Source organism: Phycodurus eques, chromosome 15 (genome assembly GCF_024500275.1).
Source record: "Phycodurus eques isolate BA_2022a chromosome 15, UOR_Pequ_1.1, whole genome shotgun sequence".
Lineage (NCBI taxonomy): Eukaryota > Metazoa > Chordata > Actinopteri > Syngnathiformes > Syngnathidae > Phycodurus > Phycodurus eques.
In genome coordinates, this window is record NC_084539.1 from 6,427,645 (window position 1) to 6,446,469 (window position 18,825).

The 18,825-nt window shown below is 41.5% G+C and overlaps 1 protein-coding gene across 1 annotated transcript in view; it reads left to right on the forward strand.

The window, feature by feature from the left end:
• Window positions 1-17,736, forward strand: part of onecut2 (one cut homeobox 2) — a 35,476-nt gene extending 17,740 nt beyond the window's left edge. The window contains exon 2 of the mRNA XM_061698787.1: window positions 17,441-17,736. Coding sequence (XP_061554771.1) covers window positions 17,441-17,730 — 290 coding nt within the window. The 3' untranslated portion in view covers window positions 17,731-17,736. The remainder of the gene's footprint in view (window positions 1-17,440) is intronic.
• The last annotated feature ends 1,089 nt before the right edge of the window (window positions 17,737-18,825 follow it).

Consider the following 18,825-nt stretch of genomic DNA (forward strand, 5'->3'; position numbering starts at 1 on the left):
TTGTTATTTTATTTTGTACAATTGTGATCCATATTTGGGATGGTCATCTTTTACATCTACCCTCCCCACGATGCAGGAGCCAATCATGTTGAAGCGGGGTGTGTCTTGCCAAGAAAGGGTGTGGGATTCCTAATAAGGCGTCAATCTGTGATATTGTACGTTCCCTTTCCTGTTTGTGTCACTTGTATTTTGTTTCGGCTTGTGTAAAATTGTTTTCTGAAATGCAAAAGTATTTCTATTTTTAGCTCATTTTTTTTCAAAATGTATGTTTGTTTCAAGGCGGCACGGTGGCAGACTGGTTAGAGCGTCAGCCTCACACCCGGGTTCAATCCCCGGCCCCGCCTGTGTGGAGTTTGCATGTTCTCCCTGTTCCTGCGTGGGTTTTCTCCGGGCACTCCGGTTTCCTCCCACATCCCCAAAACATGCCATGAATTGGAGACTCTAAATTGCCAATAGGTGTGAATGCTTGTTTATTTGTAAGTGCCCTGCGATTGGCTGGCAACCAGTTCAGGGTGTACCCCGCCTCCTGCCCGATGACAGCTGGGATAGGCTCCAGCATGCCTGCGGCTCAGAAAATGGATGTTTGTTTCAACTTTTGTTAATTTGTTATTTTAAACTGTAGACTTGAATTTATTTTCTGAAAGGTAAATTTGTTTTGTGTTTTGTTCATTTGTTTTCTGAAATGCAAAAGTGTTTCACAATTACGTTATATTGTTTTGCACTTCCCAGCCACCGCATTGTGCTAATGATTACAGCCATTCCGATATTTACAATGGCATTACCTTCACTTCAGGATTGTGATTCTCTCTCGGCCATATTCTGTGAAGGGTCGGGCATTGTTAAGAACCTCATGATTTGATTCCATATCGATTCTTTAGGGTTGCAATTCGATTTGATATTGATTTTAATTTTTCGATATCGATACAGTAAAAAGTAAAAATACACAAATAATTAGGAGTACATTTTGACAATTTTGAAATATTTATTTTTGAGGCAATGTAAAAATAAAAATATGTAGGATGTAGATGTAGAAAATAAAAAAGTGCACAGACCTTATTTTTATATATGGAGTACAAAACTAAAAACTATTTGAGTTATGTACAAACACCGAAAAGGTAAAGTGTAACTAAACTTAAATTTAAACTTAAATTATGCCTATTTCCTCTTAGAAATTGTAATAAAAAATGCACAAGAATGACTTCTTTTTTTCATATGGCGTACAGCAGTTAAAATATGACGACTGCTCTGTATTGAAAAATACACTCCTACACTTACTATTGTCATTTGCGGGGTATTTAAGTAATACCTCATAAGTAGCATGCTTGCGACATTGTGAGACAAGCTAGTACCAGTACATTCTTCGTCAAACCCGATTCATTTTCAGATTCAGTGCGCTATATTGCTCCCTCCCTGTGTGGCTTCTGTGTAGGGGGCTCTACTCTCTAATTCTCACTCATTAGAAATGTAACGAGAAGCGATAATTTTGTACGTCGGGGTCAGTCGCTCTTTCTGTCGTCTTCAATGACTCCAAAACCACTGTCTTACTGCCGTGTAGAGTTCCGGGACGCCGACTTCTACCGTGTTTCCGTCTTGGAATTGGGTATTGTGGTTGGAGTTTTCTGTGTTCTGGATTTACAGGGGAATCCAAAATGACCCCAAACGTCAGATTCAAAAGTAGAACTCGCACGCTGCTGCTACTGCAGCTGCTGTCTGCTTGAGTAGCCCTTGAGTTTGGGTTCCGTCCGTACAACGCGAACCACATGCACAGCGCCTCGCAGTGGCGAGGAGGTGAATCGATTTAGCAGATTTGCCCAATCGATATCGAATTGTGGGAAGAAAAAGTGCAGTTGATATTTTTACCCACACCTACTTGAGAGGCATGACTCATTGAAGTCTGCAGGTGGGTAGAATTCCCAGAATGTGGCGTTCTCCTGAGACATGTCAATGCCATTGAAATCCACTGTGGAAATATGTCACACTTTAATTGTGAAATTAACCCTGTGCGGATATACGGAAGTGGTGTCCGTCCAGTGAGACGTGGGCACCGCTCCTCGAGGAGGCTACTTACAAGGAGCATGTGGTTTTGCATTATTACTCTATACTCTACTATACTATAAATAATGTACAATATATTTAATTTAATCCGCATTTGGAAGGCCATCAGTAAAGCGAGTGGCCAGCTCCTGATCAGCGTTGCCCAGCAACCATACCAGCACGCCAGCATGTGTGGCATATATGGCTGCACGGTATATTGTTTGAGCTTCGTCATCGCGGTATACGTGTGTGCAATAGAATTGTTTTTATTTTAATTGCTTGTAGAATTACACTGTGAAAATATTACATTTCTTTTGTTTTGTAATATAAGAGGAGAGAAGATAAAATATTTTGTTAATATAGTCAGCCAAAGCTGCTGGGAGTGCAGTTATGTATGTCATTTCGTTCCTATCATACTGTGTTGCGTGTTAAGGACCAGTCTTCTTTGTGTTATAATTGCTCATTTAAAAAAAAAAAAACACCACTCAAGAAAAACTAATTTCCTCATGTTTTCGAGATTGTAGGGTGAAAGCTGCAGCTGGCTACTTGTGTGGACTGAATGAGTGGCAACAATGGGGAAAGGAAATACCAGCATCTTGAGGGTAATCGCTGTTCAGCAATATACAATATTAAAAAAAAAAAAAAAAGAAAAGAAAAAAAGAACTATGAACTCGTTCATTTTTGGATCGGTGAACTTAGTTCAAAATTTTGAATTAGGAATTAGGAACTCAACTAGATCATTTGCGGAATTGTGAACTGAACTACTTGGCGTAAAAAATGAACTTTCCCAACACTGCTGTATTTTAGGGGTTATTTGTGAAACTTATTCTATCAACTACTTATTTCTTTCCCAACACTGATCCTCTATTATTTCATATTGCAATATATATCGCAGGTTTAAGAAAAAAAAATCGCAATGTCATTTTTTTCCCCCAATATCGTGCAGCCCAAGTGGCATGTCACGTAAACGGCTTTCACGACTGACGAAGAGATCAAATATGAATAAAATGATTCCAAATCCAACACACCAATGGTGCCATTAAGATGACTACAGTTGTTAACTGATAATGTTGTCATTTATTATTCCCACGTGGTAGTAGTACTCATCATGTGTGTTTTACCTCCCTGTACAGTAATGTGTCTCACAGGTCATGCCTTTAACATAGTAAAAGAAAATTTAGCAGGTAGCAAATATTTTGGGGGATGAGGAGGCGCATTGCCATCTGTCCCCCAGCAATATTGTCCCGTTTCACCACACGTGTCGCACATACCAAAAATCCGCCATTGTGTTTCATGTCTCCCAAGCAATTTACCACAACAAAACTAACGTTCGCAACCGCAATGTAGTTACCGCATAAGCTAACAGTTAGCATGCCTGCCTATACTTCTTCCTGTACTTGCAGTCTGGATGCCCTGTGGTACAATGCTGCCTCTCACAGGCCAGTGTAGGTATTACGCCAGGGCCCTTATGTGGGGTGATAAGACACGATTGTCTGTGAACACATCATTGTTCGTGTAGTGTGCTGTGTTGGTCATCTTGACAACACCATTGCACCCCCTTGTCTGTGTGGGGTCTTTCACATTTTCAAACTCAGGTGTGATGTCAAAATTGATATGGCGGTATTGTATCTTCCCTGAGGAACTGTGGATGTAAAATGGCAGCCCTACTAAATCCTGCCAAGAGTGTTTTGGTTGTTTTGTACAGCTATTCATTAATATGGAGTTACTTTTGAAAATAAAAATAAAAAGACCTGAAGGAATAAATCAATCAATCAATAAATAAATGCATAAATGCATAAATAAATCTGGTGAAATGGGGTGAGGCTAAAAAAAATGTTACAGTACTATTTCACTGTCTGTCTTTTTTCTACTCAACTTGGAATTCACTCTCCCATTATCTCAAGTGTTTTTGGTCATATACTGTAGTTGTGTCCTTCCTTTTCCTCTGTTTACTCATATCTCCTTCTCTTCTACATTTCTCTTTCTACTCCTATATGTATGTCTCTACCTCTGTCCTTATCCACACAACATCCGTTTTTTTTAAAATCTGTATTTCTCTTTAATGTGTCAATAAAAGAACATTTGGACACCCTGGACTCTTAAAAACTGCTGTTTGTTGTATGTTAGCAGCTCTTGAGGCTGAACGCTTTAATCAACTCTCCGGGTGAGTGTATAGAGAAAAGGCTGGAATAATGCCTCAAGGCTGGGAGACATAAAGGCTTGGTCAGCAAGTTTTTATTTGCAATATCTAAGCAGGTGTGCTTTTATGTAATGTCTGAACTACAAAAGCGCAGGTAATCAGCTTTTATTAAACATGCTGTCAGATCATAACATTTTACGCCAAAAACAAGAAATGTGGAAGGGTATTTTTGAGTCGTCACTTTAATACTTAGTTTAGTTTTATTTTAGTAACATTTCTGTTTTGTTTTGAGTGAGACATACACTTACTTACAGTATAAGCCACAACAAGACCAAAGGAAAAAGATTACATACAACAAATATCCCCTCATCCTTGTTTCAGAGCTATCTGTGACTATTTGCAGGTAATTAGTATTTTTTTTGTTAAGTGCTGAATCCACATCATGTGGACTTTCAACTCTAATCCAAGTATTATGTCAGTTCATCAGTGCTATCACTCGGGGGCCCAAGTCTGTAGGTTAGTTGAGCCTTGGAGTCACATGGGGACAAATGGAAATGCTTTTTTAAATGGCCTCGAAAGAGAGAACAGCTTAAGCAATTGCTGCATAAAAGGATCAGCGTGTTCCTACATTAATGTATGTTGTACTTGGAGGAAGAAAGAATTGACTGCCAGTCTCCTCCTATTGTGGCCAATAATATAGGGTGGAATAATACTGACATAACAAAATTGATTGCAGCATAATCAGCAGGGGACTGTGACTATGATGTTACTATAGTAGTCTATGTATTACGATAACTGAGACGAAGGAGGTAAACTATCCAAGTGATTTTCCATATTTTCCGCTGATACTGTCTGTGCTTATAGACGCATTTAGCAACACTCTTATTGACGGCAGCGAGCTGATGAAAGACAGAGTAACCCTGCCTTATTGATCGTATTGATCCTGTCTCACCTTTAAAGAATACACCCTTCCCCTTTAACGCTCACCAACCACTTTATTCTCAACCCTACCCCTTGTTCTCAGACCGGTAAACCCCTTTTGAATAATATAATTGCGTATTTGATCCTCACTGTAACCCCCGATCAGAGGGTGAAAAAAAAACCCTGATTGAATCACTCAAGCGTGCTCCTTGTTCATTGATGGCAGCGGTTGTGTTTGTGTGCGTGTGTCTGAGTGATTGTGATGCCTCTCCTTTTACATTTGACACTTGACTTGTCTGCACCTTTTTTTTTTTTTTTCAAACATTGTCTGGTGAAAACTGCTGCTGAGCTGCATTTTATTAAGCTACAGGAAGCAGAAAACCGGAGAGAGACGGACGTACCTTCTAATTGTTAGTTCATTGTTTTAGGCTAAATGTTGTTCTTCATCAGCTACCGAACAGATGTATGCTTTCAAGACCCGTTCAGACTTGAGCTTATAGAAGTACTTCAAATCATACAGTTTTTCCATTGTTTTGGTACACTTAGATCGCGTCAGCACAACATACTGGTGTACTGCATTATCCAATTTATGTTTTATTATTTCACTATTCCAATTAGGAATTCGCAACTGCATGCAGGGTTGGGAACCTCTGGGATGAGGCCGATTCGATACATATCTAGATCTAGATACACAGGTTACTATTCAATTAAAAAACGATATCTTTAAGGGTGTAACGATACGATACGATACGATTCAGTATGGGAGCGATACAATTAGTCAATATATATATATCATATATTTGTACTATATAATATATATATAAATTTATAATCATATAAAATAATATACAAATATATGATAATAATAATTTGCAACACTTTCATTCTGTTTTGAAGGACAGCCAGTGGAGGGGAAAAAAGACGGAGTCTTCGGAAGAGGCTATTAAATTAAAGTAAAGTAAATTCACGATTATTGCTGCGTTTTGTGCATGCTGTACTTCATTTATTTTAGGTAAGGCACCTTGTTGGGCATCTAAGGGATCCTCGGGAAGATGAATGGATTTTGGTTACGGCAGATGGCTTTTATTGTTTTCTTTTATCATCAAAGCCTGTCTGCATTTGTGATGAAGATATCAGAGAGAAATGTCCCAGGCGGTACAATGCAGACAGAGTGAGTCATTCCCTATTGTTGCTGCCTTTGTGCATGCATTGTTCTGTGCATGTACTTAACATCAGGCAGCTAGTTGGGTAGCTAAGGGGTCCTCAGAAAGAGGTGTTGTTCATTTGTGGCAATTCCATCCCACCCACCCCACCCCCACCCATTTTCTGAGCCGCTTCTCCTCACTAGGGTCGCGGGCATGCTGGAGCCTATCCCAGCTGTCATCGGGCAGGAGGCGGGGTACACCCTGAACTGGTTGCCAGCCAATCGCAGGGCACATACAAACAAACAACCATTCCGCACTCACATTCATACCTACGGGCAATTTAGAGTCTCCAATTAATGCATGTTTTTCATCCATCCATTTTCTGTACCGCTTTATCCTCACAAGGGTCGCGGGCGTGCTGGAGCCTATCCCAGTCATCTTCGGGCGAGAGGCGGGGTACACCCTGAACTGGTCGCCAGCCAATCGCAAGGCACATATAAATTAACAACCATTCGTCCACACATTCACACCTAACGGCGATTTAGAGTCTTCAATCAACCTACCATGCATGTTTTTGGGATTATTATTATTATTATGATCATTTTCACCTACACAGTAATATTGTATGATTATTTTCTGCTACAGAAACACAAAATAATGTTTAGTGAACTTTTTACAAAAGACAAGGGGCCGCGGTCTGTCCATTGCTAGGTAAAATGCGTTACTGCCTTGCCATCAGATGTGGGTAGAGTAGCCAAATATTGTACGCAAGTAAGAGTACTGTTACTTTAGAATAATATGGCTCAAGTAAAAGTAAAAAGTAGTCCACCAAATAATTGCCTGAGTAAGAGTAAGAAAGTACTCAGTCAAAAAAACACTCAAGTACTGAGCAACTAGTGAGTAACTTATGAATCATTTTTTAAATCAAAGCATGAATATCAAATAAAATAAAATTTGTACAATTCACCTGATTTATTTGTGTCTCTTTTTGAGAGGGGAGGTGGAAATAAACAAATAAAATATATTAAGTACAATTTATAAAACTAAATCTCCCTCGTATAATTGGCATGTGACTTTGTTCAGAAGTAACCCCAGATAGCAAAATCAAAATTTATTTACAACATTTTCATTTGTGAACGAAGATTCAAGTTTTGCAAATAAGTTCAATTCTGCATGTTCACATTGTAAAAACTAAATCTTGCCAAGAGTATTTGTCAGTCTGTGGAGCAGAATAAAATTTAAAAAAAACGTTTTTTTAAATTTAAAAAAATAAAAATCACCACAGGTTTTTGTTTTATTATTTTAAGTAAATCATTGATTAAAAACAAAAACTCAGACACTCTCCACATGTAAGTGTTCCACCCCTCTGTCAGGAGTTACTCATCCAGTGGTATCAAGCTCAACATACATTAAGCGTTACGTGACAACCACCAGCAATTATGGGGCAGTCCAATATCAAATCTATCCCCAAAAAATAATGCTTGCCATCAATCTGGTATGAAAAGAGGAATGAGCTAGGTTTGGGTGATATGGTGAAAAAAAGAGATCACAAAAGATTGCCCCCTCGGGAACAAAACACTTCAGATTTTAAACATTATCATTCGAGGTATGATGCTACATGCTCTGATCTACGCAAAATTTATTGCAATCACAAATCGCCCAGCCCTGAAATTAGCATTCAATATTTGCTTTGTATGAAAAAACGAACCTGCATGAAAAAGCATCCCTCAAACAACACACTGTAAGTCAGAAGTTAGTCAGCATCCCAAAGTGCAGATTCTGCAGAAGATGCGAATCAGCGTTCACATCAAGAGTGATTTGAAGGATAATTATAGTGTTAAGTGTCTGGTTGCTCTAATGTTTAAAATGTTAAAACAAGTCATTTCAGACCAAGTTGTTTTTCCGTGAAGAATTTGATGGTTCTTTCAGCCACTCCTCATAGTGTTCCACCTCCTCCAGTGAGCCAAAAATGAAACTAAATGCCTTCGGGTAAACTTTCATCAACGTTCCTTCCAGGAATCAAGTTTACCATGGCAGTCAGCTGTGTTAGCTGGTGCTTTATTTCTTTCATCAGTGCAAGCATGTGAAGTTCAGCAGCTGAGAAAGAGAGAGAAGAGTATCAAAATTGTTGATACATTACTTGAGGACTAAATGATATGCCAGTCAGTGATTCAAAAAACAAAGGCTGATCATGGGAAACAAGTATTTGCGGGATTAGTTGTTTATGGTCCCGTACAAACAACATGATCGAAAGAGGAATGGTAGATCTGCAACTGACAGAAGTAAGAATCAATACAAAAACATTGAACATGAAAGTTTAGTCGTGGAAACTTACGAGGGCAAGGTGATGCTGAGCGATGAGGTGGAGACACCGGGCGTGAAGATGAGCGTTGATGAACTCAGAGTCGACCAGTGTGAGGGTGGAATTTGCCATCTCTGTCACGGATTTAAAGAAACGAGAAATATGAAGAACCGTTGAATTCCAAAAACACTCAACAAAAATTTACAATTTTCTAGTTTTTTGGTGACAGTAAAACTATGCACAATCAATAGTCATGTTTTATTTACCTTGGAGAATGTCCCAGGGGATGATAGTGGTGGTATTATTGATGGAACTGACTCCTGTGATGATGACCAGCAACGAGATGACACATGTGGTGGAAGTGACGATAAGGACTCAGGAAGTGCTGATTGACAAGGAGATGGTACTGATGCCGCAGAGCATGACTGGGATTGCTGAGTTTTATTCATTCATTCATTTGTTTTCCATACCACTTACCCTCACGAAGGTCCCGGGAGTGCTGGAGCCTATCCCAGCTGACTCTGGGCGAGAGGCGGGGTACACTCTGAACTGGTCGCCAGCCCATCGCAGGGCACATATAAAGAAACAACCGTTCGCGCTCACATTCACACCTATGAGCAATTTAGAGTCTTCAATCAACCTACCATGCATGATTTTGGGAAGTGGGAGGAAACCGGAGTACACGGAGAAAACCACCGCAGGCACGGGGAGAACATGCAAACACCACACAGGTGAGGCCGGATTTGGACCCGGGTCCTCAGAACTGTGAGACAGATGTACTAACCAGTCGGTCATCGTGCCGCCCACTGCTGAGTTTTACTGGAAGTCAAATTGGATTTTGATGGCAGTGGTGATTGGGCCTGGTTGTTTTGAGGAACACCTTCCTCATCGCTTTCACCATCTGTGACGCCCAAGCGGTGGCTTTTAATACAAAGAAATATTCATTACTGGCCAAGAAATTGTCGCATTTTAACATTAAAATCAGATTGCTATTTGGACTTACATAGGTTTTTGTTTCCTTTTAAGCCCTTGTATTTCCAGCTCCTCTTCATTATCAGAGTCAGGCTCTGATGTTTGGCAGTTCAAAGATTTCATCATCTGCAACACCGACATATAATCACGTAAAATAAACATATTTTAAGGTAATATAGGAAGACCAAATCTACACATCGCATTGGAAATGGAAAAATATTTACCACACGTCTTTAACACTCTGACACCGTGTTTGGTCCAGTGTTTACTTGGGTTCACAAAAGATTTTGCAGCTTTGGTGTTTTTTTTTTTACAGTTTTATACGGCGACCAATATGTTGATCCAAGACTGTAGCACCACCGACACACACTGCTTTGCATCCAAAAACTTGATAAGAGACATCCTATAGATGAAGCTAATCAACAGGACACACAAAAGTGAAGCAATAATTTATATTGCGCATTTCCTACACAAGGTAACTCAATATGCTTTACATGACAAACATTTAAAAACAAAAAAAATATATATAGAAAAGGCTATGATATAAAAATTTAAATAAAAAATGCATATTTGGGCTTCTGAATCCCACACCACAGACTGCTCATCATTGGATAGAGGGTTACACGTATAAAATGAGCCCTAGTTTGTAAGAATGGGATACGGATTAAGGATTTGATCTGTCCAGATCACGTTCAAACTGGGAATCCGCACACACCTGCCACCATTTCAATTTTGAAGTGGTAAAAAAACAACAACACATGCATAGGGCCTTAATGAAACATTATTTGCTTTATCCACTAAAATGATTGAATGAAGAAGCTGTTTGCTGACCAGACTTATTGATAAAGTGTGCGCGTGTGTGTGTGTGTTTGTTTGTGTATGTGTGAGACAAACAGAGAGAGAGAGAAAGCGAGAGAGAGAGAGAGAGAGAGAGAGAGAGTCAGTGGGACAGATGCGAGAACAGAACATAACCCAGAAAATGTTCAACAGTTAATTGTCACTGTAAAATCAGGCTACAGTTGTCATATGGACAGCCAAAACGAGAGCAAAAACATCTGTTTTCTCAAGTTAGAAGTAGGCTGAAATATCCAAGTTTGGGCAGTGACAAAACCACACTGCATGTTAAAGCTGTTGTTTTTCGTAGTCGGTCATGCAAACATGAGTCGCGCGCAGCTGTCATGACTCACTTTGATTGGATATAATGGACCCAATATAACAGATATCAGATAAAACGGACTTCCGGGACTGAACAAGGTGTCCAAAAATAGTTTCCATTTGTCACTTAAAATGCCATTGACAAAGTCTGTTAGTTTCAGAATTGGCCGCTGTTTTTACTGATGCTGTGGCACAATGCAGGCTGAGAATGGCACTGACGTATTTCCGGATCACAGAAATACAGTATGACTAGATCCAATTCTAAAAGACATGCCTCCCATGCCTAACGTGGCAGCCATGTTGAATGTGGGGTATTGTCGTAGCGGCCACGTGGTGATGATGATCTATTGTGTCTATTGTGTGTAGAGCGCAGCAGACAGAGCGGCATGGCTGCAGTGTTGGAGGAGGAATACAAAAAAAACAAGTCTTTGGAGTCTGAAACATGCTCTTTTTGGTACTGTCACAGTTTTTTTCAATCAAGCCATTTGCCTTTGGCAACAGATTTGGAACTAGGAAGCACACTAATTCCTCTGGGCCCATGAAAGCGACTCACCTTTGATGAGTACTGTATGGTATCATGTCACCATGACCAAAGTACACCTGGCGTGGTATGTTTAGATAAAATGTGAAACTTTAAAACATTTTCGACCTTGCTTTGTAATTATTTAAAATATCATTGTGCTGGACTGGGCGTTTTGGGCCAATAATTTTGATACTGTACATTAATATGGGGGCTTATGGCCTAAGAAAAAGTGCTTCAATGTAATGGACAATGATCTTATATCAGACGACGCCCCCGGCCCTATTAGTCTGTTCTATCGAGGTTCTACTGTACTGAATAAAAATACAGCTAGATGTTAAAGGCATTAATAGGCTTAATCAGCATTGTGTCATCTCCACTAGTAGTGGCATGGGTGAAAAGGACTTTTTTTTAACAAAACATAGTTACATACTTCAGGTTTAAAATAATTCAGAGGTTACAGCAAACAACTGGATAGGATAAAAACACACTTGGAAGAGAAAAGTCAAGAATGGAGGTCAAAAAGCTAATGAGCATTTTTAAAAAGAGTTTAACGTAGTTTTTAGTCTGCGATTGGCTGGCAACCAGTTCAGGATGTACCCCGCCTCCTGCCCGACGGTAGCTGGGATAGGCTCCAGCACGCACATGACCCTAGTGAGGAGAAGCGGCTCAGAAAATGGATGGATGGATGGATGGATAGTTTTTAGTTGTTGTTTTTTTTTACATCTCCACACCTTGTGAAGCCCTCAGGGCCTCAGGGAGGGCATTCGAGAGAAGTGGTACCACTGCTTGGAAGGTCCTGTCTCCTCTGGTGGCGAGTTTAGTCCTGAGCTGGTGTAGGGAGTGGGTGTTGGAGTGAGAAGCTTCACTGAGATATGGAGGAGGATTACCGTGAAGACACTGGTGGGTACATAGGCAGAGTTCGTAGTGGATTCGATAGCAGACAGGCAGCCAGTGGAGGAAGGTGTGAAGAATGAGTGAAATGTAGTTGTATTTGTGAGTCCTTGTCAAGATCCTTGGCATCACAGTTCTAGATGTGCTGAAGTTTCTGCAGGCTTCTGCCTGAGACCCCAAAAACGCAATGGCAAATGTACAGTAGGAGTAAAATAAAATATGAGAGTCAAACTTAACACACAGATTTGTGACATAGTGGGGAGGGAAATGTTGTGGCCAGAAATAGTAATGCTTGTGATGGAGGAGAACTGGGTTTGACCACTGTATCAAAGGCAGGCGGCACGGTGGACGACTGGTTAGAGCGTCTGCCTCCCAGTTCTGAGGACCGGGGTTCAATCCGGCCCCGCCTGTGTGGAGTTTGCATGTTCTCCCCATGCCTGTGTGGGTTTTCTCCGGGCACTCCGGTTTCCTCCCACATCCCCAAAACATGCAAGGTATGCTAATTGACAACTCTAAATTGTCCGTAGGTGTGAATGTGAGTGCGATTGGTTGTTTGTTTGTATGTGCCCTGCGATTGGCTGGCAACCAATTCAGGGTGTACCCCGCCTCCTGGGTTAGCTGGGTTAGGCTCCAGCACGCCCTCGACCCTAGAGAGGAGAAGCGGCTCAGAAAATGAATGGATGGATGGATGGATGGATGGATGGATGGATGGATCAAAGGTAGCGGAGAGGTCAAGGAGAACAAGGAGAGAAGGCGAGTCATGGTCAGCGGCCATCAGCAGATCGTTGGTAACCCTCATAAGAGCTGTCACGGTACTGTATGCTATTCGGAAGCTGGATTGAAATTTATCGTACTGATTACAGTATGTGTGGAACGGCTGATTGATGATTTTCTTTTAATGCATTACACACACCCATTCCGATTTTTTAAATACACTACATACACTGATATCTGGTGGGCGGTGGGATTTCGGTCGGCGGGGTTTGGCTGTGGGCCAGTCAGGGACCTGACAGTCATAGTAAAAGTGGGGGAGGTGGGTTTCCACTATGCTCATGGCAGTGCTCCTGGGGCTGGGCCCCTCTGGCTGGATGGCTCCTCGGGTTGGGCGCTCCCCTCACATGCCCCTTGGCTGCTCTCCTGGGTGACCCCTTATAGTTCCCCTGTTGGGCGTCCCTGCCCGCCCTCCTTTCCATCAAAGCGGGGGACACTTTTTCGCCCTCTGGCTGGGCAGGGACTGGCTACATTGGCGGGCCCTGCAGGTTAGTGGAGGGTGTCTCTCTCTCCTTGGGGGATGGCGGTGGCGGGTCGCGCGCGGCAGTGGGGGAGTGCGTGGTGTTTGGCTGGGGGGATGGCGTTGGGCCGCTGCCACCTCCCCCGGTGGCCGGTTTTGGGGTGCCTCGGTGGGGCTGGTGGGCCACCCAGGGTGCCTCGGTGTGGGTAGTGTCCTGTCCACTGAACCGCTCTCGACAAAAAAACAAATAATAAGAATACATTTTAAAAAGGCAGATTGGTGTTGGGTCAGGGTTATTTTCAGGTTTCCAGGATCTAAAGAGGATTTTTGAGGTGTGGGCAAATAATGGCCGTTTTTTGAGCTGAATGGACATGGCCACGGTGTACAGAAGTTTTTATTATGGCAGTGATGAGTGTGCTTATGCCTGTGATGTTTGTTTTAAGCAATGGAAGAGGATCCTGGGAACAAGTAGACACTCTCATTTCCTATAAGATACCCTCAACCTCCTGCTACATTACCTTAATGAGTTGTGAATATGTGCCAAGGGGCAGAGGAAAGGTGTGTACTGGTGCTGAGAAGGAAGGTGGAGGAAAGGCTGAGCGGATAGATTCCACTATGCTGGAAAAGACGTCCATGAGCCTATTAGAATGCTCCTCGGTTTGGATACTGTTGGTGGTGCTGATCTGAGGTTTCAGTAGGTGATTGACTGTGGAAAACAACTGCTTTGTGTTCCCGGAGAGGTTATTAATTTAACGGAGTGAAATTGGGATCTGGCTATGGCTCTATGGCTATACCTTAAAGTAGGCTTTTTGGTGGTCATGGTAGGCCTGCTTGTGGATATACACATGGGGGAAAAAAATCAGATTTTGTTATTGTTAAATAATTGTAATATTTCATTAAATATACCTTTTTAGGCTGATAGCGCTAAGATAAAGTTAATTGTTTTAATTGTTAAGGGTCAAAGACGAAGGAGAGGTGAAAAGCGGGTTCTTAGGTGGAAAGAGACGAGGAAAGCACAGAGCCTGATTGTGGGGGCTTTGAAAGTTGGATCTATGACAGCAAAAACACAGGAGTTGGCTGACATGATGTTGAGGAGAAAGTTTTATATATTGTGTGTCCAGGAGACCAGGTGGAAAGACAGTAAGGCTGGCTAGTTTAGGGGCAAAGTTCATATTATTTTACCATGGTGTAGATGGGCAGAGAAATGGAGTAGGGGTTGTGCATAATGTGATTAGTGGCTACGCCACACTGTTGGGATGTGAAAGAGAAATTCCAGAAGGAGCTCGACAAAGTAGTTCTGAGCATCCCAGACAGAGAGAGAGTTGTGATTGGTGCAGATTGTAATGGACATGCTGGTGAAGGAAATGGGGGTGATGAAGAAGTAACTGGTAAGTATGTCATCCAAGGAAAGGAACTTGGAGGGACAGATGGTGGTAGACTTTCCTAACAAGATGGAAATGGCTGTAGTGAATATTTCTTCCAGAAGAGGGAGGAACATGGGGTGACCTACAAGAGCGGAGGTAGAAGCACGCAGGTTCCTGACTGGTGAGTGTGGCTCGACAGCATAGGGTGGTGGTGTGTCAGATGACTCTGGTGGTGGGGAGGAAGATTAAGAAGACAAAGGCAGAGCAGAAAACCATGTGGTGGTAGCTGAGACAGGACGAGTGTTGTGCAGCTTTTCGTGAAGAGGTGAGACAGGCTCTCGGTGGACAGGATTAGCTTTCAAAAGACTGGACCACTGCAGCCAAGGTGATCGGAAAGACAGGCAGGAGAGTACTTGGTGTATCTTCTGGCAGGAAAGGAGGGAAGGAGACTTGGTGGTGGAACATCACAGTACAGGAAATCATACAAGGAAAAAGGTTACCTAAGAAGAAGTGGGACACAGAGGACCGAGGAGAGGAGAAAGGAATACCTTGAGATGCGACGTACGGCAAAGGTAGAGGTGGCGAAGGCCAAACAAGAGGCATATGATGACATCATATGTATGTATGTATGGCATATACATGCCAGATCGGACCTTAAACAAGGAGAAAAGGTTCTCTACAGGTTGGCCAGACAGAGGGATCGAGATGGGAAGGATGTGCAACAGGGTTAGGATGATTAAGGATAGAGATGGAAATGTGTTGACTGGTGCCAGTAGTGTGCTGGATAGATGGAAAGAATACTTTGAGGATTTGATGAATGAGGGAAATGAGAGAGAAGGAAGAGTAGAAGAGGCAAGGGTGCTTCTTTGTCACTCAAGCTGTCTCGATCGTTAATGCCACTGGAGCGCGCGTCATGGTTTCAATACACCAAAGGGATCTGTGAGCTGAAGTGGCAGGATAAGGCAGCCATTTTGTATACACACAATAGCAGACAATAAAATGAAGGGTGTTATTTCAGAGATATTAATGATCATGGATGACTTTGTGAAAGTGTCGGAACAATTGCATGTCTTTGCCCTTATCATGATTGTATAAAGACAAGAGTACAGTATATGATTATTCATGCACTTGTGACCACAGAGTTTACAGGGCAATACGTACATGTAAATTGCGCAACTCACACAACTTTTTATGAAGCTGTATGTCTGTACCATTTTGCACTTTTGTCTTTACCGTTATAAAAAGAAGTGTCTTTCAATGGGCCACCACCATTTGCTTTGTCAGTAAGGATTGCCTTTATTATGAATGCCTAAAAGTCATCAGTCATTTTGAAAATACGATAAGCGGCTCAAAGAATGGATGGATCTATGGACTTTGAGCGTGGCTGTTTCAGCCACAGACATTTACCCATATTAAATGTAGGTGGCATAAAAAATTGCTCAAGTAGAATTATTATTATTATTTTATATATAATATATATACATATATATATACATATATATAGGTGTCTTTACTGTTATTGGTCAAATTATATGAAAATAACCCTTACAAAGAATTCAATCCCAAAATACAACACAATTCATAACAATGTAGTAATCTAATAACAACCAGTAGAATAAATAATTGATATCAGAGAGGGTGAGACAAGGCACTAAACTAAAGGCTGCTAAGGGACTAAATTACAGTAATTGCATGGGATATGAGGATTGCTATGATGTACTGTGATGAATGAGCAAGTACTCCATTGTTTTTTTTCCTTGGCATTTTAGAAAAATATACATTATGTATACCATGTATTTTCCTGCTCCTTTTATCAGAAATCCACAGAAACTCAAGCCCTGTTTGCACGGGACCTGTTTTTCATTAAAAAAAAATTGGAGAGAGAAACAATCACATCATCTTTCCCGCCTAATATGTCTTTCGGAAAAACGCTGGCGTGCACTTACGAGGGACTGTCACATACATTTATGAACAGTGGAACACAGGGCTTCTGTTGCATGTGGCAACTCAAGCTAGTCCTCAAAAAAAGTTAGGGACATTCGACTTTCTGGGTGAAATTTCAGGAAGAATATATAGTGCCCTGTAACCTTTACAGGTCAACTTAATTTGACCTCCTCTACAATTTTCTGTTGAGTGTTTTAGTACTTTTGCACAAATTGCTGTTCTCTAACAAGAAGCTAAACGACAAAATTCACAAGAGGTGTTTTTTTTTAAATAATTTCAAAGAATGTCCACTTCTATGCCTTTCTGTGACTCTTCCAGTCTCTCTGCATTTTGGTGGCAACCAGCTGATGACACTCTGTGACGCTCTTAGCGCGGTGACCAATTCTGTCTGAGAACATTGTGTTTAAAAGCTCAAGGTGGCGAGGAACTGCTGATCAGTTGTTCGGTGTCGTCTTGGTCTCATGATGTCAAATTGTGAACAGCATGATGAGGAGGGCTGCTTGTATTTACATACTACTTCTAATTGGACTAGGACATGCGTTGCGTCATTTCCTGGCTCAAATACATGCTGTGAATTTTGCTGTTCAGCTCCTTGTTAAGAGAATAGCAACTTGTGCAAAAAGTACAAAAACTTACATATTAAAGTTATAGTTTTAGGTTCATCAGGAAATTTCACACGAAAGCCCAATAGCCTAAGCTTTATGTAAGTCGTGTGTATTATACAGTATAGTACAAGATGAGTTTATACTACTTGTAAAAGAATGCGCAAAGCTAACATTTTTACTTTGTTATTGTCTGGTTTTCCCCATCCTTTATAGCGTGCAAACGGAAGGAGCAAGACACAGCGAAGGAGCGGAACAATACACCAAAGAAATCCCGGTTGGTCTTCACTGACCTGCAGCGGCGAACTCTGCTGGCCATCTTCAAAGAAAACAAGCGGCCTTCCAAAGAGATGCAGCTCACCATCTCGCAGCAGCTGGGCCTCGAACTTACCACCGTCAGCAACTTCTTCATGAACGCCCGCCGCCGGAGCCTGGACAAATGGACAGACGACGGAGCCAGTCCCGGCGCCCAATCTTCAGCGTCCAGCACTTGTACCAAAGCGTGATAATAGGTGGAGGGGTAGATGGCAGGGAGGAGGGTTGGGTTGGGTAGGGTTGGGTTGGGTCAAGGTTTAGCCTGAGCCGAGCAAGGAGTGGAAACTGGGAAACCAAAGTTTTTACTTTTTGTTTTTTTGTTTGTCTGTTTGCGTTTGTTAAAGATGACAAACTGCGAGAGGGGCTGCTCACTGTGACGACTTGTAGCCAAACCGCCTTTTTCAAAGTCATCACGAATCCATTCAGAAGCTTAAGGGTAAACTCTGCCTGAGAGCAAAGCAAAACGACCAAAAAAAAAGTTCAATTCTTCACTGCTGGTGTCTCATTTGGGACAAGAAACTGACACACTAGCCCAAATACCAAAGACAAGAGGACAATATGTTTTCTATTATGCAATATAAGCTAGGAACCAACCAATGGAGTAACCAATGAAAGTTTTATGACTACAAAATGTGCTTAGAATGAATGGACATTTCATCCAATGTCCAAAACCTGGGTTACTTATTACCAAACGAAAGAACATCGAAGGATTTATCAGTAATGAAAACATCAGACAACATTCTTATTTCTTGACAACCTTTTTCACCTTTTTTTCCACTGAACTAATTTTACCCTCAATTTCAAACACATTGACAGCAAACCAAATTAATTTCCCTATGAGCTCAAAACTCAACACATGCTATAATTTTTATTTTACAAGCACGATTTAAAATTAAAATCTTACCAAAGACAAAAGGCATACAATTCAACGATTCTTCAAGTTAGGAGATGGCTTAATATGGAAGCACAAAAACAAACACTTACACATACAGTAGTACCCTTCCAGGCACATAAACCTTCCTCACAGTCTGAGCCAACTTGTAGAACTGCAAGTTTTTCTCCAATTCAGTGAAGTACAGCGGATATGTATATGTACAACGTATGTGAGCACAATGTCGAAGCACATTTTCTTTGCAATAGAACCGGGGCTCTCTGCCAAGCCGAGTGGTTTTCGCATCTTAGAAAACTCAGGATGCCATTTTTCTAAACAGTGGCTGAAATCCGCTCTGCGTTCCTGTAATCCCACGCTATAATGTACTGTATAGGAAGTCATTTCCCAAATGTCT